This window comes from Calliopsis andreniformis, chromosome 10 (assembly GCF_051401765.1).
Source record: "Calliopsis andreniformis isolate RMS-2024a chromosome 10, iyCalAndr_principal, whole genome shotgun sequence".
NCBI classification, from domain to species: domain Eukaryota; kingdom Metazoa; phylum Arthropoda; class Insecta; order Hymenoptera; family Andrenidae; genus Calliopsis; species Calliopsis andreniformis.
The window spans coordinates 9,985,851-10,013,595 of NC_135071.1; the positions used below are offsets into that span (position 1 = coordinate 9,985,851).

General features: G+C 36.5%; 1 protein-coding gene across 1 annotated transcript in view; it reads left to right on the forward strand.

Annotated features, from left to right (window-relative positions):
* LOC143185080 (zwei Ig domain protein zig-8) overlaps window positions 1-27,745 on the forward strand; it is a 178,818-nt gene that overhangs the window by 51,404 nt on the left and 99,669 nt on the right. The window contains exons 2-4 of the mRNA XM_076387805.1: window positions 10,277-10,421; window positions 14,516-14,589; window positions 15,575-15,724. Coding sequence (XP_076243920.1) covers window positions 10,343-10,421; window positions 14,516-14,589; window positions 15,575-15,724 — 303 coding nt within the window. The 5' untranslated portion in view covers window positions 10,277-10,342. The remainder of the gene's footprint in view (window positions 1-10,276; window positions 10,422-14,515; window positions 14,590-15,574; window positions 15,725-27,745) is intronic.

Consider the following 27,745-nt stretch of genomic DNA (forward strand, 5'->3'; position numbering starts at 1 on the left):
CGTGAAATGCCTCAATCCTATCATTTCCAGCTGTCTTTCTCTCCTAACTAGTTTCACTAGCCGCTTAAAACAATAAAGCATATGACTTCTAAGTATCTACAATAAACTTCTAAAATTGATTACGATGGGTCACCAGATGTATTATTCAGATTTTTATGAAACTACCTTCAGTGATAGTGGAGAATGCTGAGAGATTAATCCTTTTTCTCTAATATTCCCTAGTTTTTGAGAAAAATAATGAAGAAGGTTTCCAAGTTATAAATATTCAATAGCGTTCTCTCCATGGTCAAGATACGTGTTTTATAATGCAAGAGTTCTGAGATTGAATCTCGGTACAATCTGTTGTTTTTTCTTCCCTTTTTATATCTGTCCATTTGTTTCAAAACAAAATATAAAATTATTGAATGAACACATTTAAGAAATGTGACTGCTGTAGTGCCAACTTCATCAGACCCTTTTCATGCAATGTTCTTTGATCCTCTTAGTTTCTCCATTATTCTAGATAGAAGTACCATTAAAATCGTAGAGATACAGTTGAGGACATTTCCCTGTGAGCAGAATTCAGAACCTTCAAGGTATCAAGTAACAAAACTGTAAATGTTTCGATGCACTATTAGCTAACATTAAGAAACTTGTAGCTTCTATCCTCTTTTCAGTTACTTTAGGGTCTCCTATTTCTCTTTTTCTCATTCTTAATTTGACTAGCTACTCAAGCCAGTCAAACATTCATCTTTAACTTCTCAGACCTCAAATACTGATTAGAACTTCTTTTTTCAAGGTACTGTTCATATCTTGTGGTTGGTAGTTGAATTGTTGAAAATTCAATAGAACACTAACTGAGAGACAGCGTTGTCGAGCCATTAGGGGGGATTCGTTAGCAGGTGTACGGACGTAACGTATGTTTTACGTTTAATGAAAATGTGTTTACATGTGCTAGTGAAATAAGCGCGAGTATCCGATGCCGTGTCGGCCAGGGGAACGAAAATCAGAATTTACCGCGCGTCGCTGCCGAACACGGTCCACGCTAATCCAGTTTCTCGGCTTATTATCCCCCGTTAGTAGGCAGGCAGAGACAGACAGCTGAACTGGGGAACTCGTCTAAATATTCCCGAACTCTTCTTAATTGCCCGTTTCCGAAGAAGTTTTATTTCATTTTTCGTTGCGAACTACTTTCTGCTTATCTTCTGTTCCGCTGGTCTCCCGAGAAAAATACACTCTGCGGTCCTCTATTTTCTTTCTTATGGTTTACGATGTTGCTATCGTGTTTCTGTTACACTTTTATCGTGTCTGAAGAGACGTGCCATGTGCACGATACAAGTAATCGGTTTTAGTATTGTGTATTTATAAGATATCTTAAAGTAAATTTAGGAGAAACTGTAGTGGAGTGTCAAGAGTAAATTTAGAAGTCTAATGAAGACTTCAACGAGAAAAATAGTATCTAAAGGAGGATTTTGTGTTTGTTAAAGCAAATCACAGTTTTCAAAGTTTAATAGGTTTTAGTCTTTCATGCTAATTTGATATAACAGTGTAGACAAAGTAAACTTCAATTTAGACGCATGATCTAAATATTTTAGCTATTTGGGGAATAGAAACAGAGATGAGGTCACTGAACCATAGAAGTTTGTATTGGAATTAAATTTAGAAGAGATCCACATAAAGATTCTATCTCAGACCAGACTGTTAGGTATCGAAATAAAAAGCAATTTGCAGTATTTCCAAAGTCCCGTACTTCTCTTCTTGTTTAATAATCTTTGTTGTCTTTCTCCATCAATCTTCCTTTCTTGGATTATTCTAAAAAAGGAACAAGTCAGAATCCTCTATTCTGTAATTGAAAAGTGCTTAGTTTCCACGGATTGTCAATCCAATCTAAACACTACTATCGCGTAGTGTAAAGGAAAAGTATTAATTTAAAAAATAATGTGACGCTTTTCTACACAAACTGAATCCCCAGAGTATCGTAAATGCCCGTACCAATTGCAGGATTAGTTTTTTCAACTAAATTCAAGAACGTCGAAGAGATCCTATGGGATTGTTTGCGCAATGCAAACATCCAGATTTACATCAACTTTGATACCAACACAAATGTTAAACACATCAAGTATTTCCATTTTACTTCTCTGAAGTTTCGTGACAAGTTTTTTATTTAAATTTGCAACATCGGTGCATCCTACCTTGTCACCGCTGTTGAGGGAGATTAACAAAAACTGCGAATGGCTTCGACGAGATAGTTTAACACGTGAAACGGTATCGTGACGTAAGTTATACGTGTTACCGAGCTTTACGACAGCTGTTCACCTCTCCCTGCCAGCTGCACTCGTAAAAGCACAACGTTAAAGTCGCGTGGCGGGCAATTAATTTAATTTGCCGTGTACCCACCTATTCGCTCTCTGTCCCAACTTTATTGTTTCGGCATGTTCGATAAATCAGTCGTTTAATTGAGATTGCTTCAGTAACATTTACTACACCACCCATGCCACACTTTAACATTATCAGCAACAATGTTAACACATTCAACTAGTCTACTCTGCTCAGCACATGTACAGCTAACTTCGAAGCCTTAAAAAAAAGCTCTATGAACTTTGTGTCTCGAGTGCCTTGATTATTGCTGCTGGTTCAATCAAGTAATACGGCTCTTGATTAATAACCAAAAATTTAATTATGATACAATTCTGCAGAATTACACCGTTAAACATGAAGTTCGCAGTATATGAAAAAATAATAAGTGAAGTAGTAAGCGTTAGAATAAAAACATTAAAAACGCATGCTGAATACAGGTTGTTTCATAACATGTGGGACCCATTTCGGGAATTGATTATATACTTAAAAACAATGAAAAACAGTCATATCAACACATGTCCTATATGTCTTCGTTTATAAAATATAATGAATTCTGTTTCTTGAATTTATTAGAAGCCTTGCTGTATCCTATTTCGTAGTATTTCAGAATTTTCAATCGATTTTGCGTATATAATGGATTTTTAATGTCCTCACAAATGAAAATCTAATGGATTCGATTTCGGAGAACGAGCAGGTCATGCAACAGGACCTCCACGACCTATCCATTTATTTGCAAAGTGTTGATTAAAAAATTCCCTAACTATTCGCTTAAAATTCGACGGAGCTCTGGCATGCATAAACCACATACGAAGTCTAATATATCGACTGGAATTTCCTCTAATATTTCATGTAACCGTGTACTCAAATAATCAACATACTTTGTACCCGTTAATTTTCTATCAAGGAAAAAAGATCCAATTAAAGGTTTATTAATTATTTCTACCCATACGTTTAAACTAAACTGCTACTGATGCCATGACTATGCAATACATGTGAGTTTACTTTCTGCCGATAATGACTATTATGAAAATTGAATGTACCATCTCTGGTAAAACCAGCTTCATCAGTAAAAAGTATGTTATATGCAAAACTTTCTTCGCGTTCATACATTCGTAAGTACCACGTACAAAAAATTACCTCAGGTTGAAAATCAGTTTGAAGAGATCCTTGTACTCACTGAAAATGGTACGCGTATAATTGCTGCTCTTGCTAAATTTTCTACACCGTCACGTATGCCGCATTTTCCGTTCTTGCTATTCCTCGAGTACTGTCTTCATTATTCCTTTCAACAGGACGGAAGACGCCCCCGTCAATTTTAGGATTTCTATTAATCTGTCTACCAATGTTTGCATTTCTCTCCTGGAAGCAACTAGTCGTTCGTGTATTCTTTGAAATGTTTTCTTGTTTGGTGTACGCCGACTGAGAAAATATTTTGAGTAGAAACGTTTTGCTTCACTTGCATTACACATGGAGAGCCCATACATCAATTGCATATCTGTCATTTCTAAATTAGGGTAACGCCCCATCATCATTTCAAACATGATCTTACATGACATGTGTTAAGATTATTAATAGGAACTGAACTGATTTAGAGAGAATTGCGAAATTTGTTGAATCCTTAAACAGTCGCATTAAAGATATCAAGTATTATTTGTAAACAGTGCGATTTCTTGCTTAGGAATTATTGCGATCTATGGAAACAGAGGTTAACCAGAGGGTTTGTTTTTTGTATAAAATTCATTACATTTTATAAACGAAAACAAATAGGACATGTGTTTATCTGACTCTTTCCGTTGCTTTTAGGCATGCAATCAACTCCCGAAATGGGTTCCACATGTTATGAACGATCCTGTATGACCATCTTTTTTACAATAACTGTGATATTACACTGACACGTAGGTACTATTCGTACACACACTTCTGGACTGACTGATTGCTCGTCGCAACCTTTACGTACTTAGAAAAAGGAGATAGAATAGGATATAGTGAAAGAAAAAGATAGATATTACACAAATTCTCTGTAAACTAATTTAATTCTATCCAGGAGATATTTTCCTCGTAGAATATGCATTTTTGCAGACTTTCGTATTCTTATTTCCCAGGTAGTTTGCTCTCCCCATTTATCTTACTTATGTGGCACAAACAAACGTGTAGGGATTATAACGGTTTATTCAATTTCCGTGTAAATTAGAAAGAATGATGAATGGAGCCAGGAAGGGGTTCCAGTGCATTTCATACCGTTTGTTTGACTTAAGTATGCCCATACAGTGATTCAAATATGAACATTGCTTTATAGTTAGCTGGGTACACGTAAATAAAATACAGATCTTCATGGAAAGCTTTTTTTCAGAGTTTAATGCGAAAAAGAATGTTCGCAAAGCAGCGGTGCACAGTGTGTAAGTTGGACTTACCTAAAGTTTGTTGTTTGCGAATAATAAACGAGTTTCCGAGTGATTGGTTCGCCGCCACATGCGACGGGGTAGGGGATGGGCTACATGGTGGCACGGTGTGACACGTACTTTATGGTTGTGTAGAACATGCCTCGGCTACGATGTAACGTAGTTGTTCTGCGCGCTTGTAAACTGTAACTAATGTGCTATACGCCCATTCGATAGCTCGATCGGATAATACGACAAATTCCAAAGAGAAAAATCCTAAAAACGGTGGACATGGAACTTAGAGGAGTGAAGCAAAAGTTAGAAGAAAAGATGGGGTAGACGTAGAATAAACTACCATGAATAAGCAATTTTTGCAAAAACGTCGAATCAAAGTGGCGCAATGAATAAAGGGAAGGGCGAAATAGAGCAGGACAAAAGGTCTTCTTTATACATCGAAACAGATATCCACACTCACGACTATGCGCCCGAATTTATTTGCTCCCTTTGAACAGTGCGATATGTCTATTGGAGATCGATCCTGTGCGACCATGGTTTCCCTGGACGAGAACATGTAGCGTTTGACCGAGCAATAGTTGAAGAACAAATTGGAGAAACTGGAACATTGAAGAGTGGGGAACTTACTCGTGTTCCGTGCAATTAATCAGGTGTTTACAATGAGAAATACAGAACACAAATCTTATAGTAGCTACGAAGTACTTGGGAACAAACTTTCAGCTTCAACTGTGCGCATGAATCAGTGAAGTATCGCATGGAAACAACTCATGTGAATAAACGTGATGGGTAAGGGAAGACAGAAACGACTTAAGCAGTCCTAGCGTTACAGCACAAAGGATTATGTGCAGTAGCGTCTCATCTGAACGTTTTGCTATCCGAACAGAACATGCTCTAATAACTTTACTCTTTTCTGATACATATATGTTATATTCCTGTACAATGTATACTTTTTTGTACTTATAGTATTTTCTACATAAAAGGCGCTCGGTTGTAAATAGGTTAGAATTCTTACAGTAATTGTATAACTCTCCGTGACCGTAGAGTTTGACCTGAAAGTTTCTTAGCAGAAGTTACACAACACTCACAATATACAATAATATTCATATAGTTTACTACGGTAGAAATGATAATAATAGCAAAGTTATTGTGCATATAAAATTTACATAAGTTAAAACAGCAAATGATTTTGAAAAAAACTTCAATGGACAGAGGTACCAAAACAATGTAAATCTAAAAAATTATTTATTTTGAGAAATCTATGTAATTTACTAGCCAAAAAAGTAAGGGATCATTAAATACTACGAAAACTATTAATTTTATACGTTTCCAGTTAAACAATTAATCTCTAATGTTAGAAAAGCGATTGTTCTATTATCCGAAAACTATCTTTCCTGAACAATTGTTTTCGTAATGCTGTTTCATATTAGTTTAATTCGTAAGTGCGCACTAAACATACTTGGACGGAATTCTTTTGACCCTCTCTGTAGCTTTTATTTACCAGCGTCATGAGAGTATCATGTTTGCGCAATCAAATTGCAGCTAGTATCTAGAGTTCCAAGTTTGCCTCCAAATCTCTATTTCATCCTTTGAAACGAGAATAGTTAGGAGAAAATAAGCTTGAGCGGAAAAGGAGTTATATTTGTCAGAGTGAGAGAATAATATAAAAATCTGTAGACATCAATATCCTCCAAATACAAACTCATTGTTTACCAACTATACGTAACGAGTTTGTTTATATTAATATCGATTGCCACGTCCATTAACCAGTCATGCTAATTGCAGCTAATCACTGAACATAATCAGTTGACAGTAATACATCATCCATTTACTGATGCTATTATTTACCCGTATATGAATACTGTGAATTTAAATGATTAGGCATTCAATTAACACTGTATAATACCATTAACTTCCATTTGAAATGTAAACCATTATGAATTTCAAAAAAAGAACTTTGGTATTTAAATTTAAATTACCACTATTTTCAACGCCATTTTATAAATTACCGAGTTTAGTACTGTAATCGAAGCTTAAGCATTCGACTCTTAGAAAATACTAGCTGTTTGAAATGGAAATATTTGTCGAGAGACGTCCAATAGACCTCAAGTTTCCTCGTGCTTTTTCCCACGTCATATTTTCATTGCTGTAATGAACCTTTTCGAATAGACTGGGAACGAGTTGACCCTTTTTGGATACTTCTATCGGGATTAACTCTTTCTAAGCTCGATGCTTCAATGAGGAACAAACAGGACAGTTTCAGTTCACGTGGGAGCAGTGTCCCGTAGTTGCTTAATCCTTGGCTCTTGAATGGTCAAAGGTTAAAGACTGACCCCTATTCGCATATCGATCATTGTCCAAGCACAGGCCTGAAAGTGATAGCATACGGCCACTTCCGTAGGAAAATGTATCTGTTATTTATAAAGGTTGTAATACTTCTACGTGATATCGCTGAAAAATTGTAGCTAGTCTCATCGATACTTTTTTTGTTTATCCTGCGATCTATCGCCACTTCGTGCTTCCAATCCTAAATTGCGTCAATCTCTACAGTTTGTAGTTTTAGCCAGATTTAGAAAATAACAGTTATTTTGGCAATTTTCACGAAAAAGATTATTGAGAAACAATTAATTTTTATCTGAACGAAAAGCAATGATTACTAAATTTTAAAGAAATTTTTCAAGAAATAAGATGTTTTAAAAATATTAATTTTCAAATGTTTTGTAAAATAAATAATTACAACTTTCAAAGCTTTCTAATTATCAGTATACAATAGCAGTAATACAATTATCAGTGCTTTTGATGTAACTGCTATGTGAAAAGTAATCGTTCGTGTTATTTGTCATTAAAATAATTTCCCTCTTTACTTGAAATTTTGATTTGTATATCAGTTTAGATATATCTAAATATCACGTTTACAATTACTTTTATGTTCAACAAATAGCATTCTTAGCGAGTATTACAATTTTATTAGACTATAGAACGTTTTTAATTTGCGTCATATCAGTTATGGATTCTGTTAACGCAAATTTTCATGAACCAAATTTGACCACCTTAATTTTTCATCCTCAAATATTTTTCCATCGAGAAGAAAAACAACAGAATTGTTATTACAACAAAAGGTCCATTAATGGTCAAAATCGTTTCAACACATACCCATTAACAATACCGTGTTAAATGCCTAGTTAATATATCATTTTATCTATCTTTCATCTCATCAACCAACCAACACATAAACAGCTTTCACAATTATCAGAGATCAGTCATCGGTTCTGATCAAAACTGCCGCAAAAGCTGCCCCATATTACTCTTGGTCTTTTGTGGAGATCCCTCTATTCAGTGAACTTATCCGTAGAAATAAAGACAGGGAAAATGAGAGACGGAAGAAACGTGATTCGCGCAGCCGCTGCAGCGATTGCGGTGTTGGTAACTTGCAATGCGGCTTTAGTGAGGCAGTTCCAACATTTAAATAAAGGAAAACCCCAGGACAAGATTTTCCTCGATGCTTACACCGTGAAATCTCTGGTTTATTCTACAGTTTATAATATATCAACACCTTGGTTACTAAGCAATTATGCACGAGCCTTTAATGTTTATTCTTTAACTAATGATGATATCTCAAACGTCAGGAAATGGAATACTATATAGCTATAGTTAGTTTAAGAGCAAGTTAGGTTAAGTCCTATTCTTGTGTAAATCTTAATCAAAAAGCTAAGCGTAATTATTTTCAATCGACGATCGATTTCGAGACGAGTAGAGGTAACAGCTTCGCAAAGAAGAATCCCATAAAAATCTGTACACCAAAAGCCTGGAAGTTAGGACCACAGTAACTTCTAAAAGTTAGCTTCTGGAAAGTTTAGCCTGAATACTCGCTTAAATAAGTGAACTTTCGAATTCCCCTGAGAACAATGTAATTGTCCTCTACACAGTTGTTTTGAACGACATAATGGAACTAATTATCGATTTCTTAATCACGATTCAGCCAATGTGAAGCTTTCTTGTTTGTCGCGCTAACTTTCCAAGTGAAACAAACTGTGGCAGCTCTGCTGCTGACGTTCGGGAATTTATCAATCCTCTGCCCGATGTTTTCGGGTCGTCTTTTAGCAAGGAATCGATCGATTTCGGCGAGGAGTCCACCGATTGTAGTTTCGACCAATGTTTGCTCAATAAACCTCTGTGGACCCGACAAACTAACCGCTATTAGCCGCAGGCTCCCGAGCTGGAAGTTATTAATTGCATTGGTAGCGCAGACCCCCGTGTAAACCAATGGGCACACGAGGAATTAGGGTGTTCCTCTCCTGCAACAGTGAATAACTGAATCGTACAACTCCCGCGGAATCCACTTCATGAACATATTAACCTAGTCCTGGTTCCGATTGTCACATATCGTGTCCAGCGTTCGTGATAGACACATTTGCCATTAGTGGATGATAACGTCACGCCGTCCATATAATTATTATGTATTACGAGCATGACCGCGCCGCTGATTATGATATTATCCCGTGTTACCTGTTATCGATAAATCTTGGTGAAAGCGTTTAGACGGACACTGTTTTCGTAGCTTAATTAATATTACAATGACGATTTCTACTTGATCTTTCGTCACTGTTTCATCTTCGTTCGCGGTGGTGAATTGTAAATCTGTCGATGTCATCAATTTAGGCAAGGTTAATACGGTTACAAGTTGTACCTGCTTTCTAAGTGTTTGGCAAATTCAAAATATTGAGAGGTCAGTGATGTACCTGTTGAGCTCTATTAAAGGGTCCATTGTTTCCTATTCTAAGGATCACTTTTTTGCCTTTAATTGTACTTCCATTGATAAATATATAATATTTGAAAATTAAAGAAAAAATTCTTTTGTAGGATGTTCAGTTGAAGCTGCAAGAACTGACAATAGATTCGTTAGAACTTTCCAGGAACTCGGTGTACCGTGCTTCTGCTCCAACTTGTAGATAAACTAAATGACGCGAAATTTCGTGGCAACAATCTTCCATTTAATTTTAGCCAACCATCTGATTTACAGTAACCCCTCAATCAACGTACAACGTTCAAAGGAATTCATTCCTACAGGTTTTGTCTCGTTTCAAAGTTCAACTACTACGAATTGACTCGTTACAGAACAGTGGATTAACCCTTTTTGGTTCAGTTCGAAACTTATGGAGCCCCTATTTAGGAGTGGACTAGAAAGGATTAGCGTCTCTTAAACTGCTAATCCTGGACCAAAGGTCGATCTTTTTGTGGGACGCTACATAGATTGGCTGAGTAATACATTGATCTCCGCTTAAGAAGGCTTTGTGCCCTTGCGAACCCTATTGGGTCAGCTTCAGGCAAGTGGAGGCGCTATTTCGAAGTCCAGGGGATCTCAGGCCTCGTAGGATCGTTTGACATTGTTGGGGGGACCGAATATAATTAACAGTCACGTTTGTCTAGTTCCTTGCTCTATCTATAATCACCCTGCCTTGGGATTCAATATCATGTATGAATTCTAATCTGTCGCACTCACAGCTTATGCTGAGGATTCAAAATGACGAAGATCCGTTTGTTAATTACAGATCGACAGAGGAAAAGAAGAAACTGTCAGAATTTTCAACACAGAGATGAGTTGAGGATCGACTACGATGTTCAGTCCTCTATCGGCCGTGGTGGCCTCCATTTTGGTTCACCAGCTGCACTTTTTGTACGTCGCTGGTTCCCTAAGTAAGTACCAAGATTATTGTACAGCTTGTGTTAATTTTTCACGATTCCTTTGATCTTTGTCCTTTTGAACATTTGCAATGCATAAAAAATTCCAATATTTAGAATACAGTTATTTTAGAATGACTACATAAAAAGTACGACACAATTCTGATTGTATAGCTTAAAGATTGTGAAACAATGTTTCGACATTAACATTTTATGAATCTCCCAAATTTTCAATTAACTTTCGTACACATTTAAAGCCTCCCAACTGGATTTCATTTATTTCGAAATTATAACATAATTACCAAATTTTACACAAACTGCATAAGAGGTAGAGTAGAGTTAAATGACTATTCCTGAAGCATAACTTGCAAACTCACTTACACTTGCAAATATGTAAAATCTGCCAAATGAACTTATGAACTTCCAAATAGCTCAATTCATCTTAATCAGCTATCAGTTCTTCTACTTCCAATCACTGTAAGCAAGGCAAAATAGACTCAAATAGCTATTTCATAATCACAGCTTGCAAATTTGCAATGATTGCTGCCACAAAGTTCAGTGAAGTTCCTCCCACGTTTTACACAAAAAAAAAACTCTGACCTAAGCTTCCCCAAGGTGGCGATTTTCTTTGCTCTGACAGAAAATATAGTAGTTGGGCTGTGAAAGCTGGCGAGGGGCAGATTATACGCGCTGAATAACGAGCCGAGCGGTCCGTTCCCAGACATTGTCCTATAATTTTCCAATTAAGGCATTGGATTCCCATAAATTCACCGCCCATGGACAGGATCCATAAATCGAAGGCTGTACCAAGCGACAAACCGCGTTCTACCCAACGCAGTTTTCGATTGGAGCATTGCTGACTGAAAACCGGAATTGAAGGAGGACATGGAGAATTTATCGAACTTTAACGATTGACAGTCTTCCTCTCATTTGCGAGAGTTCGCAAAGAAACTCTGCTAAATCTATTCTTCACAAATTCAATGGATGTTGGAAAGAAAGCAGCAACTTCGTTTGCAAAAACATAAATGCGGAAGAATAAAGAGAACGCTGAACAGCAGTTTAGTCCTTTTCCTGAAAATTGCACGGTGAATGCTTTTAATAAGTTCTTAGGGAACCTTGTTCTTTTGAAACGAAGCAGTTATTTTTTTAATGTTGGAACTCTTTTCCCGTGAGATGAGAGAGTCGGTACCTCTTCAAACATATTGTTGCGAACACTGGGCATACATTTTCATGGTATTCTGATCTTCAGAAGAAAAATGGAGGCTGATCCCTTTATTATACCATCAAGGTATTGATTAGCAGGCAAGCCAACTTATGAGGACCTATTAAACTATAATAATAGTCCAATCAATAATCTCGAAATAAATTGGTTTCATCAACATGTTTTCACCATCAGAACAATTATCTGCAAAAGTGTCTTTTTTTTAGTTTTATTTTGCGTCTAAATATCCCGAACTAACACGATATAAATTCTAATATGCAAAATGAAGCAATACCTTTTGTAACTAAAAGGCTGAAAATGCATATAAATTCTGTTTAAAAAACATGAAGTGCATAAAACCATTCCGATACAATATGAAACTTCTCGCCAGCTATGAAAAGTTATCAGTAAAATGTTCCACAACAGTTCCATAATAATCCCTCGAAATTGGCCATCCTAATAAACTTGATATTTCCTCGTATTCAACAGAAAAATTGAAGCGATATTTGAAGGGGGAACTTAAAAGTCGGGATGTTTGAGCGTCGAAAACGGGTTTTCCTGCTTCGAAGGCGAAAAGTAATTCCGCGGCCGACATTCGTTGGACGTATTTCGAAATCCTGACCGGTAACCTGGTTTATCCTTCCAGAGAGATTACGTGCTTCGTCTTTCTAACCGATATTAGAAATCCCGTCGTACCCCTTTCACGGAGTGCTGCAGGAAGAATTCACCCCGCGAGATTGGTCCTGCCAGAGAGGACCGTCCTCCGGAGTTGATAAATTTCTCAAGGATTATCCCGTCGTTCTTCGAGAAATAGTTAGAACGAGAGAAGCTAAGAATACTGCTGGAAATAGGGAGGAAAAGTGGTAGTTTACTTGTAGCTAGGTAGGACCGATCAGCTGAGAAAATAATTTTCAGGTGTGTCCCTTAAGTCGAGCTGGAATCCCCTCGAGGAAATGAAAAGGAACTTCCTCGTGTTCCGAGCCCTTCCAGACGAACGGCTCGTCGAGTGCTGCGCCATTTGAATCGCCGAATTCGATGGAGAGATATTGCACTCCCCTGTGGTCTTTCGAACTCTACTTTCCTTAGTCTTCACCCCCCGACCAGTCTCTTTCAGCCTCTCGGCCTTTATAACCGACGAGATTGCTCAGTTTCTCGGTTTCGGCTCAAAGGACAAGACACTGAGAACCGTCTTTATTACTTCTTCCGGCCCGATCGCACGTACTGCGTCTCGAACGACGTTAAGATTCACGAGCTTTGTTCATATTTCCTCTTGAAACACTGTAACGTCGAATAGTACTATTAACTACTAAGGTGGACGTGTCAGAAGTAATTTATAGTAGGTTGCATAAACTTAGGGTTTTTGGTACAGGTTTCATAATGAGACCAATACGATGGAAAGTGCATCAACTTGGACTGAAAAGAAGTATAGAGAAGAGAAGGGGGAAACTTCGTATCTGGGTCGAATCTACAGGGTGATAAAGAGATATGGTTCAGAATTTTAAGGGTAAATAGTACTTGCTAAAGGAAGGAAAGAGGTTCTAAAAGACATGGATCAAAGACTTAATATTTTCTAAGTTACATACAGACTGCGGATTTCTATGCATTTATGGACATTTGAAATGTCTAAAAGGTTACAAAATGCATATAATATACAAACATGTGAAAAATAAAGTGCAAATTATAGTTTTTAAAACATCAACTTGCATGAAGTTTGAAATTCGCGGTCTAGTTATAAAGAATCAGGAAGCGGAGTTTTAATTTGCGAACCTTTTCACTATACTTGCATCGAAATAATTTGTGAAACAGTATTTTTCTGTTTATCCGCGTAGTTACGTAAAATTTTCGAGCTGCAGTCCTCTTTTTAGCACTTTCATAAATGAAATACATTTCTATCGTGTTTTAATTGAAATAATATGAAGTAATTTATACTATGCAGGAAAAATGTTGTATTGATTCTATATACCTGTTTACTGATCTCAAACATGCGTAACGAACATTTTTCGGGCGCAGGCAACAAATAATCCTGCTATGATACGCGTATAAAGTGAGAAGAGGATAGAGACTACATTGTCTCTATGCAAACAAATAATTTCTGAAGCAAGCAATAACTCGCTTCATTGTAACAAAATTATTTACAATTTTGAAAATATTCATTTCAGGCCACACGCTTTTAAGAACGTCTTTCTGATCCTCCTAACCCTTTTTTTTAATCACCGTGTACATTTTAAAATCGCACCGTGACAGCGAAAGCTTTAATCTTCACGTTTTAATGCCAGCAATTAATGACCACGCATACGGGTTGTTTTTTCATACGAGATCGGAATTCTCTGAACGTCACGTCCCGTTTCCCTGAACGAATTAAAGCGCGCCAGTAAATTAACAATCGTACGAATCTGCCCGCGCTGAATGCAAATGAAAGTGCAGGCGCGTGTTTCAATTTCGCCTATATGGATTCCATAGCGAAAATTATGCGTGGGTTGCAGCGAGTGGCTTCGAGTTGAAGACGATTCAATTAACGAGCGTTGAGGAGAGAAGGTTCAAGGGAACTGTTGTCGCTCGACTTGTTTCGCGTCACCGTTCTTTGCATAATGCGCATCCTGTCGGAATGGCGACTGGGTGGCTGCTGATAAGGCCATTCTGTCTGTCGACACGGGCTAGTTTCCCGCCTAGAAAAGTGAAAAACTTTTCCACTGCAATGTACACTACTTCGAAATTGCTTCCATAGTAATTCGATTTTCCGCTTCCCTTGGACTAACGAGCCAAAGGCTTTCTTTCCAACTGTGCAACTCGCAATTTTTATTGCCGCCAGTCTACATGCCAGCAAATATATGGTCGAGTTTAATTATATCGTTGTATCTCAGTGATAAAGCCTAGACAAAACGTATAATCCGACTCTAAATTGTTTCAGGTGCTAAGCCGTTTCCTGGACTGGAAAACCTGCCGAGGTCGTTTTGGCATGAGCTCAGTTCACCTTTTACCGAGGTAAGTCGCCTGCATAATTGGAACAAGCAGCTAAAACGCCTTTTCAAAACGGTAGGAACGTTTTTTCGTAAAAAGTTCAGGAATGCATAGAGGTCGTTTCAATATTTACGTGGTTTTAGTGTTCCAAGGCTGAATGGATTCCAATATTATCCTTCACTATGCAACTCAGTTCGTTCTACAGAATTCAGAGAATATAGATTTGATATTCAACTCGATGAGAGTTGATATTTAACTCACGAGAGAATATACTAAAGTAACAATTACCGATTACAATGAAATTATTTGTACTTATTTTGCATCTATCTACATTTTGTACTTGGGTATGTGCATACTTTTCATACACAAACATTGAACAAGAATTATCGTCAGAATAGTGCTAATTATTTAGTGTATTTTTTTAAATGGATTCTACTAGGAGCTAATTATACTGGTGGTTTTCTTACACAGGACTGTCATTTGAATCGCTATTCTCCTTTTAACAATTTCTAAGATATTCAAGAAAATAGATTTCTCACGCTCTAACAGCTAAGAAAAATATATCTACATACGTACCAAATATTTTTATGGAATCTACTTATTACCAAAGTTTTATCGAAATCAGTGATTGTCACTTTGGTCTGTTTCCTTGTCAGTAAAGTATAAATGTTGTTTGAACATTTGCATGATCTTAGTGTCTGTTCGAATATGCCACGCATCTCGAACGTTCGATGTTCGCGTGATCGATTTCTGCAAACTAACGTGCTGGTACTGATCTCTCGGCCTAATAAGGACCAATAAACATGATTGTCTCTCGAATAAATGTGAATCTCGTGTTTCACACCCAGCAACTGCTGTACTGCCTCATACTGATTCGCCAACCTTCGAGCTTCTCGTTCGGGTCGTGCTACAAAGAGTTGCAAAATCGAACAGTGTCCTAAGATTGACGAAAACATTCTCTCTAAATGTTCAATTAGACATTCGCAAAGGGATTTCTATTGGATTACAGGTGTACGAAGTAGAAAGTTTAGCCACGGAAATCGGAGGTACACCTGAGCCCAGGCCCTATTTCGAAGACCCGGAAAGCAACATCACTGTTCAACTCGGTTCTGAAGTGTACATGCATTGCAGAATACAAAACCTGTTGGATACTCTTAAAGTAAGTGGCTGAAAATTAATTCTACTATTAATTCTGTTTTAATTATAGAGAGCTAAAGGCGAGTTTCTACTTTCTGATTTGGGATGTATATGATGAATATAAATCCCAATTCAAAATTTACAGTGAATCTGAAAAATAAAATCTTAAGTATTTACACGAGTTCAATATTTGAATTCATTTCACTAGTTTAAAAAAAATATATGAATAATTAACCATAACTATTCACTTATTTTTGAGAACACTGAGATGTATTAAAATTTATCACTGCCACTTCACTATTCAACGAAAGTATAAACCGGCTCTACCTGACTCACTGCTCACTTTGGATGAAATACAGCTTAAAATAATCTGTCCACTTTTTCCTGTGGACGAACTATCCGCAATGCATATCTAAAGTGTAAAGTTTAATTTTTTTAACTGCAGCGCTGTGAAAAGATCCCAAATCTTTTATTTGCTAGGAAATATTAAAAAAACACAGGTGGTCGTTTTTTCCAAGGCCCTGAATCATCAAAGGTTCATCCAAGGGCTCGGTTTTCCGAGTTTCTCATACTACATAGGGTTAATTATTAATCAAAGCGTTAGAGCATTCCAGAAACATCTCAAATTGAGTTTATTTTCGAAAGTAAACATTCCCAAACCCATATTTGCAAAATCTTCTATGGTCACCAGAAATATATTCTTAAATATGTTCAATAATTATTTACAAAACTCTCCGTACAAACTCATAAGTGGATTAAACGAGAGATTGGTAAGCAAGGATGCGTCTGCTAACCAGTTTCAATTGTCACGTCATACGACGTAGAAGAAGGGAATATATTGAAGAGTTAGTTCAATTTTCACCCTCATCGGTTTAGGACCACTTTTCCATCTTTGTTTCTTGCTCAGACTAAAAGCTTTGCACCGTTACCACTAGTTCCAACGAAAATCCTGTTGCACTTTTTCGTGGCTGCAGCGTCTTCATCCTCTACCCTTGCCAGTGCTTTAAACTGTTAGCAAGTTTCACAAAGAAACTTCCGTGATCAAACATTTTCCTCCTAATTTCGTGGCTATTCGACTAGAGGAGCCTCTGTTGGTGTAATACACGTAAAGTGCTCTTGCCCGCGCTTTATCGAGGTATATGTTAGCAAAAGATGGAGCGTAACTGACAATAAGTATAGCTTTACTCAGTGCACACTTTCTTATTCCATGTACGACATGGGTCGAAGACAAAATAGGACTGGGAGTATGGAACCTGATTATTTGTATGTTAATTACCCTAGAACATGAAAACTGTTCAAGTGTTTAAAATTGTGTCTGAGGCTTGCGAACTCGAGTGCATCATGAAGATACACCTCTACTTGTGAAACTTCTTCTGAGGAGCTGTCTTAAGAGCTTGAAGGTCGACTGAACCCGAAACTTCATTAACAACAACAAAAGACCCGTTCCTCGACGATCAATAACCCAGTGGTAACACGATACCTTAAACTAGCTAATCCCTAGTTAGCCTTTTGCTCGTATTATAATTAACGTCCTAGAACGGTCGATGCAAGTACTGGCCTTGATTAAATATTCGCGTTCTAAAATTGGAATCATGCAAAAACAATAGGTTCTACTTAATTCTTATGCATATTTTACAGGTATTTAGTATGTACTATTATACAGTAAAACAAGAAAGAGTTTACATATCCAGTTTTTGTTTAATAACGTTACATAGAGGAATAATTGAAAACATTGATTTGTCGTTTCTCAAACAATTAAGTGCCTGTGTTAACAAGAATGCTCCATATTTCTGAAAGAACTTTTACTGTAAATATTTCAATAAATACGTATTTTAGACCTATTGTGCCGTGACACTCTTTTACTCTTGGTTCTTTTATGCTCTCTGAATTTCCATAAAAGGATATAAGGTGTTGAATTTAAATGCATTTCTCTTAAGACGAAATTTTCTTCTCAATTCTTTTAGAAGAATTGTGACTTTCAAAACTTTATTCTAGCAACAAATGTCTCTCTACTAGTCATACGGCTTTTGTTTCATATATTTGCTCGTACAATCATGTATGTATTATGCAGTTGAATGATCCTGCATTAATACAGACTGTTACGTTTAAGGAGCTACGCCACTAAGATGATCTATAAAAATAAGCTAAAGTTTAAGCTCTCTTTCTATGGTAACCATTCAGTAGAATATCGAGATCTTTTTATACACATTAAACAACATTTTAACTTTACTTTCGCACAGGTTTTATGATTATGACTGTTATAAAATGACGGATATTGTCTGCCATCATATTCGATATGACCTTTTCAGCTGGCACCCAGCAAGCCTCTGGAACTATTTATTCGAATAACTTCAAATTTGGATATACTATCCTTTATAAAATTACCTACAATGTATTGCATTTTTTGGTACCTAAAGTTATTCAGTTATGATGAACATTTAAAGTTGACTTTTCTTCAGTGAAGAAGTATCATTTTTCCCCAAAAAGCCATCATTTTCTGATTTTCCATAATAATTAAAGTTTTGTAAGAATAATTTTATGAAAAATATATTCAAACTTAAAGTTAATCCTATCAAACATAACAATAGACAATATTGCTCCATTTCGTAACTCTAAATAAACCTGTACGAAAGTACAGCTAAAATGCTGCTTAATATGAGCTAACAACAATTTCTGTACTCCATTTAATAGTAACATCAAAAAGGATACTTAAAGTTTATCTATTTTTATAGATCATCTCAGTGATGTACCTCCTTAAGGGGTTACATCTACCTAGAAACCCGAGAAAGCTATACAGTATAAGTTCGGGGATTTATTATTTCTTCTTTTTCTAATTTATTTGTACTAAATATAGATATAAATACTTTGTTGATTCACTGTATATACACTATTCACACTAGAACATAAGTTCTAGTAATTTTCCACATCGTCTTGTTTAGTCTCAATCCACGAGAGTAGGATACCTAGGAATATTTCTAGATTTTTGCCAAATGTCCTTTCGTCACTAGATTATCATCGGTTAAACAATTTCCTCCACATAAAAGACCTAATTCACGTGGAGATAGAGCAGGAAGATAGCAAAAATAAAAAATAGAAGCCATCTGATTGAATTAATCATAGATCACGTTATACCACTCAAATTTCGGTTTAGAAGACACGACAAAGCTTTCCAGCCGATTTAATACTTAATTACGTCGTCTCAGCCAGAGGAACCATCAAACTGGGAATCATTTCTATCGATCACACAGCGGCGTTTCACGATATAATTGAGAGCGAGACAGTGTCGCGTAAGAGTGTCGGCTAACATCAGCAGCAACGCTATTATCGTGTGGAAATGACGTTCTTGTGTCTGCTTTGTATTTCCCTTGAATCTCCCCTTCTGGAGAATCGGTATTTCACTTTGATTATTCTGCTGGTGCCAAGAACGCTGCGTGAGTACTTCACGGAAGGCATAAATATTGCGGCGGCAGTCGAACGAACAAGGGGGTGCTTCTTTCCATCCCTCTTGCAACCCTTAGCATCCCCTGTTCCTCTCCCAACGTTCTGGTGCGAACGCTGGTTCAGAAAGCAAAAGCGGTTCACTCGAGGGTTCTCGAAAGAAAAGATATGACTGGAGGGTGGGAGGGGAGCGAAGGCTGAGCGTGCAGAGGGGGTGTAGCTGAAAGAGGAACGTCATCGCGGCCCGTTTAAAGGGGATTCGGTATCTTTGTTTGCAGAGGGATTAATCCAAGCTCAAGGCCACTTTTACGCGAAGCCATCTCTGATCCTGTCTCATCCGCGAGGGGTTCGTAATCTCTTTCGGATTTTTCCATATCTCGCTCGCCACTCCAACTCTGTCCTGAAAAATTTCAGACAGCCTGGTCGATTCTCGCGTTTTGAATCTACTGTTACGAGTATTGTCAAGACGAAGTCAGAAATCTGTGATTGTAGAGCAACTCGATATAAGTCACATGTTCCTATTTTTGAGATATGTAAGTTCGAAACTATTAATTTTAATATTTTACTATGGATCTACTTCCTATGTGCTCATTTTTTAAGAGAATTTTTCCTTCAACTCAATCTCCTTCTGCAGATTAAAGAAACTCAAATTTTCTATAAATGTGACCTATGTTTCTTTGTCTGATAGCTATCGGAATTGAACAAAGGTAGTATAAGACTGTATGGGAATCCATAGAGGTGAGTGTCACTTTATCAATTCTGAGAATGTCGCGTGCACTCCACCTAATTAGCCTAATTACGTCTCGTGGAGAGGTCATGGCTCTAGAGTAGTCACTTTCAAGTTGCTTCTTTTAGAGAATACTCAGTGAAAATGAGAGAGGTTGTGTCCAAACGTTTGCGAGAATGTGCATTATTTATATAAGCTAATTACAATCATCAAATCAATGTTATTGTCTACTGCCGACATATATGTACAAATTACCAATTACCTTCGTGCCTGAAATTATAAATTTCTCAGTCGTTAAGCATATAATTTCTAAATAAAATAATTCGTGGAAATATTTTTAAGCTTCGAAAATTTCAAACATTTTTAATCAAGTATTTAGTAGTAAAAATATCATTAATTCTATTATTTTTAATAATACTACTTTCCCTAATAATTTATTTTTGATAATACTATACTTATAATTAAAAATTCGATTTTTTAAACGTTAACATACCAATGCAAACAAAATCCATTTCAGAAGTAGCTTGAAAAATACAAAAATACAATACTTTCTCTCTATAAGCTAGCTACTACTCCAAGCTTTCCTCAGAAATATATCTCACTTCTGTCTTCTCCATCTCACAAAATAAGAACAAGTCGGTGATCAAATTAATTTCAGACTCGTGTAATATTATTTCACGACGCAACATTTATCTACAAAAAGTGTAATGCCGCGTAAAAAGGTTTCTGCAGTTTGTTCCTGAAGAGAGACGTAAGAAAGTAGGAAAGCCAAATTCATTCGCTCCAAATAATTCCACGTCATAGTCTCATTAGCACCAGACTTACAAGAATAAAATTGTGAACGTTAAAATGAAATGTCATTGAATATGCATAATTTTTCTTCACCCTGAAAAAGAGTTCCACATTTTTCTTAACGCGCTTTACATGGAAATATTTCAGAGGCGAAGGGAAGTGTATTTCAAGGTACGACATTGTGATCAGTATAAGTTCTGGCTGCCCTATCTAATCTTCTTGAGAGTTTGCAGAAGCGAAAGTATCTTCGAGCGGTCTGTATCTACTCGTCTCGTGGCTTGATTAGAACTTTATAGGTTCATTATGCAAAGGTTATCCTTGGCTTCGTTCAGAAGCCTCTTAACGTGTCTATAAAGTTGATTCCTGCAATTTCGAAGAACTGCGACCACACGTGCATTACTCCCTCCCTTTATAAACGAAAAATATTCCTTCGTTTTCTTCTTCATTCTTTCGACGATACCTTAAAATTGTATCACCCTGCTCAGTACAAATACGATAAATGCAATATCGGCAAACGGCCAGTAACGTCCAATATTTATTATCATTTTCCGTGTCTTTCATTGCGCTCCCTCGGTCGGCTGATGTTATACGAGGCACAAGGGTGCTTTTCCTTGAATCGCAGTGATTTTTTGCGTTGTCCCATCCCACAGAAAACATTACAGTCGTTCTTCCATCTCAGTAATCGAGAAAATTTGATTTTTTCAACTATTCGTAAACAGAAATTTTAAAAATATTTACGGGAACGCAAATTCCACCACCAGTATTTGTTAAAGACAGTAATTAATGATTTTCAGAGAATAATCCTCGAAGCATGTTTACAATGGAAAAATATTGCATTGTTATCTGTGATACGTGAAATTGGAGATTTTCGAGAATCTTCTGTTGCTCGTGGCTCATAGCGGATCGATAGTTTGAAAGAAGGAAAAAAAATTTGACGACGAAGCAAGGAGCGTGCATATTGTGCGGGTAGAATATGGGATGGGCTGGTGTAAGCGTTCGCTGAAGGGAAGGTGTAAAGTTAAACAATTTACGTAGACGGCGCGAGCTGGCTTAGCTTATAGGAAAATTATACTGTCGTTGAACAGAGGGACGTAAACGCCAGTTAGGATATAACTTTTCTGACGCGAATCTGTCTGGTATAAATCACTGGTGTAAACTTTTCTCCTGACTTTATTTACCTTTTAGGCGAGTGAATTTCTGTGACACTTTTGACATGTACATGCATGTATTGGCAGTGAAGAGCTTGGATCCATTTGTCAATTTAATCACAGTTATATTGTTAGATAAAGTTACTCCTGGCTTAAAATAAACTTTTCAACTACGATGATAAACCGACTATAAATCCTTATACAAATTCGAAATTTTATAGGTATTATTAGAATAATGGAAAATAATTGTAAATAAGATTTTATTTCATGTTGCAATAATTATAACGTGTATCTTATTTTTAACCCTCGATGGTCACTTCTATTCTACAGAACGTGGTTACTACACTGGCTCGTGTAAACCTGGTTCAATTTTTAAAGAACTGCAATTAGAACAATAGCAGTAAAATTCGACTGAAAAGGTTTTGAAACATAGCTTGAATATTTTACAATAGGTTCTGGAGCTAAAACAAAAAATGAAGTGACCTGTTCAAAAAATATTCTTGGAACAGTAATTTGCAACAAAAAATAGTTTTGTGGGAAAAATTGTAACCATTTTTCCCAAATTTTAACAAATGTAGCTACAAATTTAGGTTAAAACTATTAAAATGAACTAAACAGAACTTTAAACACTCACATTGTGAGCTACGGTAAGGTTTATTAAATGTCATTGGCTTTCAAAAGTTTCAGATTTGATTAAGACACCTTATTAAATTGTAATCAGTATACTTGAAAAACATAAAAATTATACTTCTTGTGCTCTAAGAATACATATTATGTTATATATGGAAACTAGTGGTGTCATTTAGAAATATAAAGAACATCCTCAACTCAAAAACTACGGTTACATTTGTACATACAAGGTATCCCAGAACCCATGGTACAAACAATTATAATTCTATATGTAATAATCATAATTCTATATGAAAAAATAAGAAGAAAATGTAGAGTAAAGATTTTCGATTTCGAGTTTTAGGCGTTTGAGAAGTAGAAGGGGAAAGGGGAATGCTTGTAGCATACCGTACAGACAGTCAGTGGTTAGACCGAGAGTGTTCCTCTTCCCCTGATACGCTTCGAGCACCCAAAACCGTACTTCCGTACGTTTGCACTCGACTGCTGAAATTAACTCAATTGTTTTGAAAACGAAGCACGATATCAAAAAAGTTTGTTCTATATTTTCGACATATGTTTTTCATGTAGAATTACCTCTTTTCCGCTTTTACCATTAGTTTTACAATACCCTATATAATTACAATTTTGACTCTAATGCAACCAAATTTAACTAACTGGAAATAACTTCTACTACATTTTGAGAATTTTACTACTAAAGCGTCGATCTTTATGCAGATTCAAATTTTCTATGAGTACCACTAGAGTAATGGAAATAAAAATTCTTCGTGGCCTCCAAGTACTATAATGTGTATTTTATTTTTTATATTTTCTATATTTATACATATTATGTGCATTGTGTATTTTTTTGTACACTTAAATTTCCTGTAAACGTGAAAGATACACAGTCTAATGATAAGTTACGTAGAATTACGTAGAATTTATTTTCGTAGAATTTAAAATATGAACAGAATGCTTCATGATGACTCAGATTTGTCTTCTTTTCTTGAAATTTTTGGTTGCACGTACTTTAAGAAAAGGCCTTAGCTAGCATCCCTTAGCGTAGTACGAAGGCAGAGTCGAAGCTCTTTAAGCTTGGTAGTTTAGCTCGCGCAGCTCTGATTTATAGTCCGCTCAAACGAACCTAAGGTCTCCATCGTACCTATTCAAGCGTGAAGTAAAAGGAAGACCCATTGACCACGTTCGTTTAATATTTATGAAAAGGAAAGTTTCAAATTTTTGAATTCTCAAATTTTCAAACCTTCAGTTTTAACCCACCAAACTTCATTCCTCAAGAAAACCACTTTAACTCCATCTCTTCAATTCAGTATTTTGCATCATCAAGTACCGAAGAATTAGGTTTTGTCTTCTGGGGAAAGTATTTGCGCAGTTCCTACTGTAATTGCATTTCTAACTTTGGAAGAACAACAATAGTAATAATATCATTAAGGTACTTTTAATTTAGAAAATGTTACGGTTCGGGTCGATCACTTTAACTCGGTCTTACTCACTCTCGATTTACTCCTGAATTCAACCGAGAAACCTTGTTAAGCGTGAAATAATTCCCCACCTTCATTAACTATTCACGAGCGAGCCGATTTAGGTCCTAACGAGATTCTAGATATAATAAGAAGTACGTGTTTTCAATGTTTCGCCTTTAAGAATTTCTTGAGTCTTTAAGTAATCTTCTGCGCGACTCGTCTGGAGCAATAAGATCGTTTTCACCATTAATGGATCGATCAGTAGATGCGAGGGATACTCATTTAGAGAGACAGGCCACGTCTCGGTGATCGATATGATCGATTTTCTCCAATTTCCTCATTGTATTGTGTTTTATCTGACCTGCACCCTCCTTAGGGGATCGTTGCCCGGTTTGTGGAGCACGCGAACACGTTCAGCTTGATCTCGCATTTTAAACTGCTGATTCGACGGACGACGATTCATCTCGGATACTACAGCGACAGGCAAACATTATTACCCCTTGTTATCGGGGCTTGCAGCTCCACGTTCCCAGCTGCAACTTCCTCTTTTTTCCTTTTCTCATTCGCATCTAATGTCAACGTCCCTGCACCTCTTCAGCTATTGATTTCTTGTCCGTCACGAATGGCAACAAGTTTACGACGAATGAACAAACTTCTCATTGACATCAATCTTCTCTCCGTTTCTTCTTCCTCGGTTCCTCGAGATAATCGAGATGGAAACATTAAATGACAGGAGAGGCGAAAATTGATCTGCCGCAGTCATTTATAATCTACGCTGTAATTGAGAACCAGTTCACGTAAGAAACGAATCGGTAGGTGTGCCCGCGCAGGTCGAAGCAACCGTGTGAGTCAGACAGCGCGAAAAATGACATTTTTCATCCCTCCTTGACATACAATTTCCTGATATTAAACTGCTTCAAGGTTATATTACAGAACGCTGTTATTTGTCTTTTTTGTCGAACGAAATATCAGCATGGAAACATAGCGCTCTATTTAAAAAATACCTTCGTGAAATAAACGTCTTAAGAGACTGAGATTCAAATGTCAATTCATTTCTCGAAACAAAGTCACAACAGTATATAAATACCAACGTGGAGACGTGCCACTTCGTTTGAATAGCGTTTCAATAAAGTACTTTTAAGTTGAATGAATATATGTCAAATTGTTCTTTCATAATTTTTCAGCTATTGACTTCTGTATAATAACAGCACACCTTGGGGTGAGAAATATTTTTCATTTTCTTCGAAACGAGTCACGACAATTTGATGTGCATTGATTATGAGAGTAAGATTTTGAGCTGAGTTTCAACGTAACGCGAAACGTAATTGCAGGGACCGTAATTTCCCCCAGAAATAGATGCTATCTACATATTTAACCAAGAACTCACGAAGTAGTATGGAAGTTCCCGGTTAGATTAATTTTGATTGATTAACCTTTTCATTGGGGCGTGTTCTATATAAAGCAAGTGCAATATACGGATTTACGATCTTGATCAAACACGTTCACGTATCATGCAAGTAATAACAGTTTCTGATACCCCATTGCACACATAATATTCAAGATGGACACACAGTGTATAAAATTGAAAGGATTATTAGGCATCATCGACAAAACCCTACGATATATGAAATATTGGTTTCAATGCGAACTGTTGTTTTAGGTGGAAGTGAAATGAAGTGCAGATATAGAATTTAATCTACTGTGACACAGTACCACGCTAAATTCAAGGAATATCATATCACACGGGCTGTGATTTTAATTAAAGAAAATTATTTCTAACTCATTCTCGTATTTACTTTTTGTGTGCTCTCCTTTATTCTGTAATTGTCACTACAGTTTTGTGCTGGTATCATTCATAATCACGCAAATGAATGTTACATATAGCTGTGTAAAAACTGTCACTCATATATAAATAGGTGATATAGTATTCAAAATGTTAATCTGCTATAATAAATATGAAGATTTGTGGTACGTTTGTAGTATGAAGATATCGAATACTTGTAAATAATAAAAACCGATTTTATATGTAAAAGATTGCTTTCAGGACCTACGTTGAGTAGGTATTTTTCATACTCCTCTCAATGTGTAGGCACTATAAATCAATAATTGCCAAACCGCGGTTTGTAAGCCACGTGTGGTTCTTTCAAATATTTATATAATATAACAGTAATATCTAACATAATATTTTAATTACTGTATAGGATATTCGACTAGGGTTGGTAGGAAGAAAAATAACTATGGATGTCAAGTTAAAAATCGAAAATAGTTTCGTTTCTGAATAATTAATTATTAAAGTCGCATCTAAAACGACTTATTCTACTGACAATGTGCCATTTTACTGTCATCGCTACGTTTGACCTGTATATAAACTGACACTAAAGTAAGCTCCAAATCGGACACATTTCACGCGAATTTTAGGTATTATTGGAACAATCAATACTTCTGAAACGAAGCCTCAAATTCAGTTTCGTTATTTTTTATTTTTGCTCCATTTTGACACGTAGAATCACGCTTTAATATAATCTAACACTTGTCGTTGTAGAACAACCTGTATTACTCTGCAAAATATCGTTTTAATGGAGGCGGTCAAGTATTTTTAATAGGTAAAATATGACTGCTATAGTAACAAGGTTTGACCACCACTGCTATAAAAGTTTAACCCAGACCGAACCCAGACTCGTTTAAATATTAAAAAGGGTGGAGAATACTTTACATTCAGCCTTTGTGCAGTTGATTACAAACGCGGTTCCCTTTGTGCAACGATCCTAAAACGTCATCGATTAAGGCAGCAGCATGCTGAATAAATACAAAACTAACGAATTGTTCGCGGCGAGTGGCGATTTTAGTTACGAGCTAATGCTACAAAAGTTGCTTCTAACCACGTGCTTTGCAATTGTACTCAAGCTTTGTTAGCATAGTTACGGTCTGCTTCAAATTGAGCAAGCTCAAAGAGGCGACACAGTACGAATTAGAACAGGAAAAACGGAATTCCATCAAAAATGCATCGTCGTTCATTCTCTATTATGAATCGTTCAAGGATTAATTTATTATCCTTGCTGCTGCGATATGAGCTTGAAAACCATGTCACGGCTGACGGAAATTCCGTCGGTTGAATTTAATACAGTATTCCAAGGTGGTGCTTTAGAGTTTGATACAGAGGAGTTAAAGAATCGTTAGCTGTTATTCCGAAGCAGCCAGTCCTTAGGACAACCGAGTGTGGGGGTCTATAGTCATTTGTCATTATTATAAAGGACTGAGCAGTGAATAATTACATCTTAGGAAACTTCGTGTCGCTGGTTGCACAACGTTTATCCCGATCTCTCCGCTCCTCAGCAATTAATTCAGTAATTGTTAATTGAAATCCGATGTTCTATTCTGGCGAGTGAAAGAGCACTACTGACATTGGCAAGCTTGAAATATTCAGGCGACAGTGGCCGTGCATGCGGAATTTTCACGTATTGGAGGTTTCAAGGATAGAATTCTGCATGTCAAAAGCCATCAGTTTGTAATCAGAGAGTTTTACTGCATATTCCATAAATTAATGTTTCATAAATAATATCCATAAATTAATGTAATGGAGAGACTTCTGTTGGTTTGAAAAGGGAACCGATTAGGAAAGGATTGAAAGTTGAATTTTACATTTGAGTTTGACAAGTATCTCAATATTTACTCCCAAGGGATAGAAACTGGCTAATGAATATGGTACAAGTTGTTCCTTAATAACCTCGATTACAATTTGAGAATTTCAACTTCTTGTGGCACGTGCTTATAATTTATAGCGATTTTCTCAATGAGTAATATTCAGACATTTGTATCATTTTGATTTCTGAACTTTATGCTTTTGATAACTG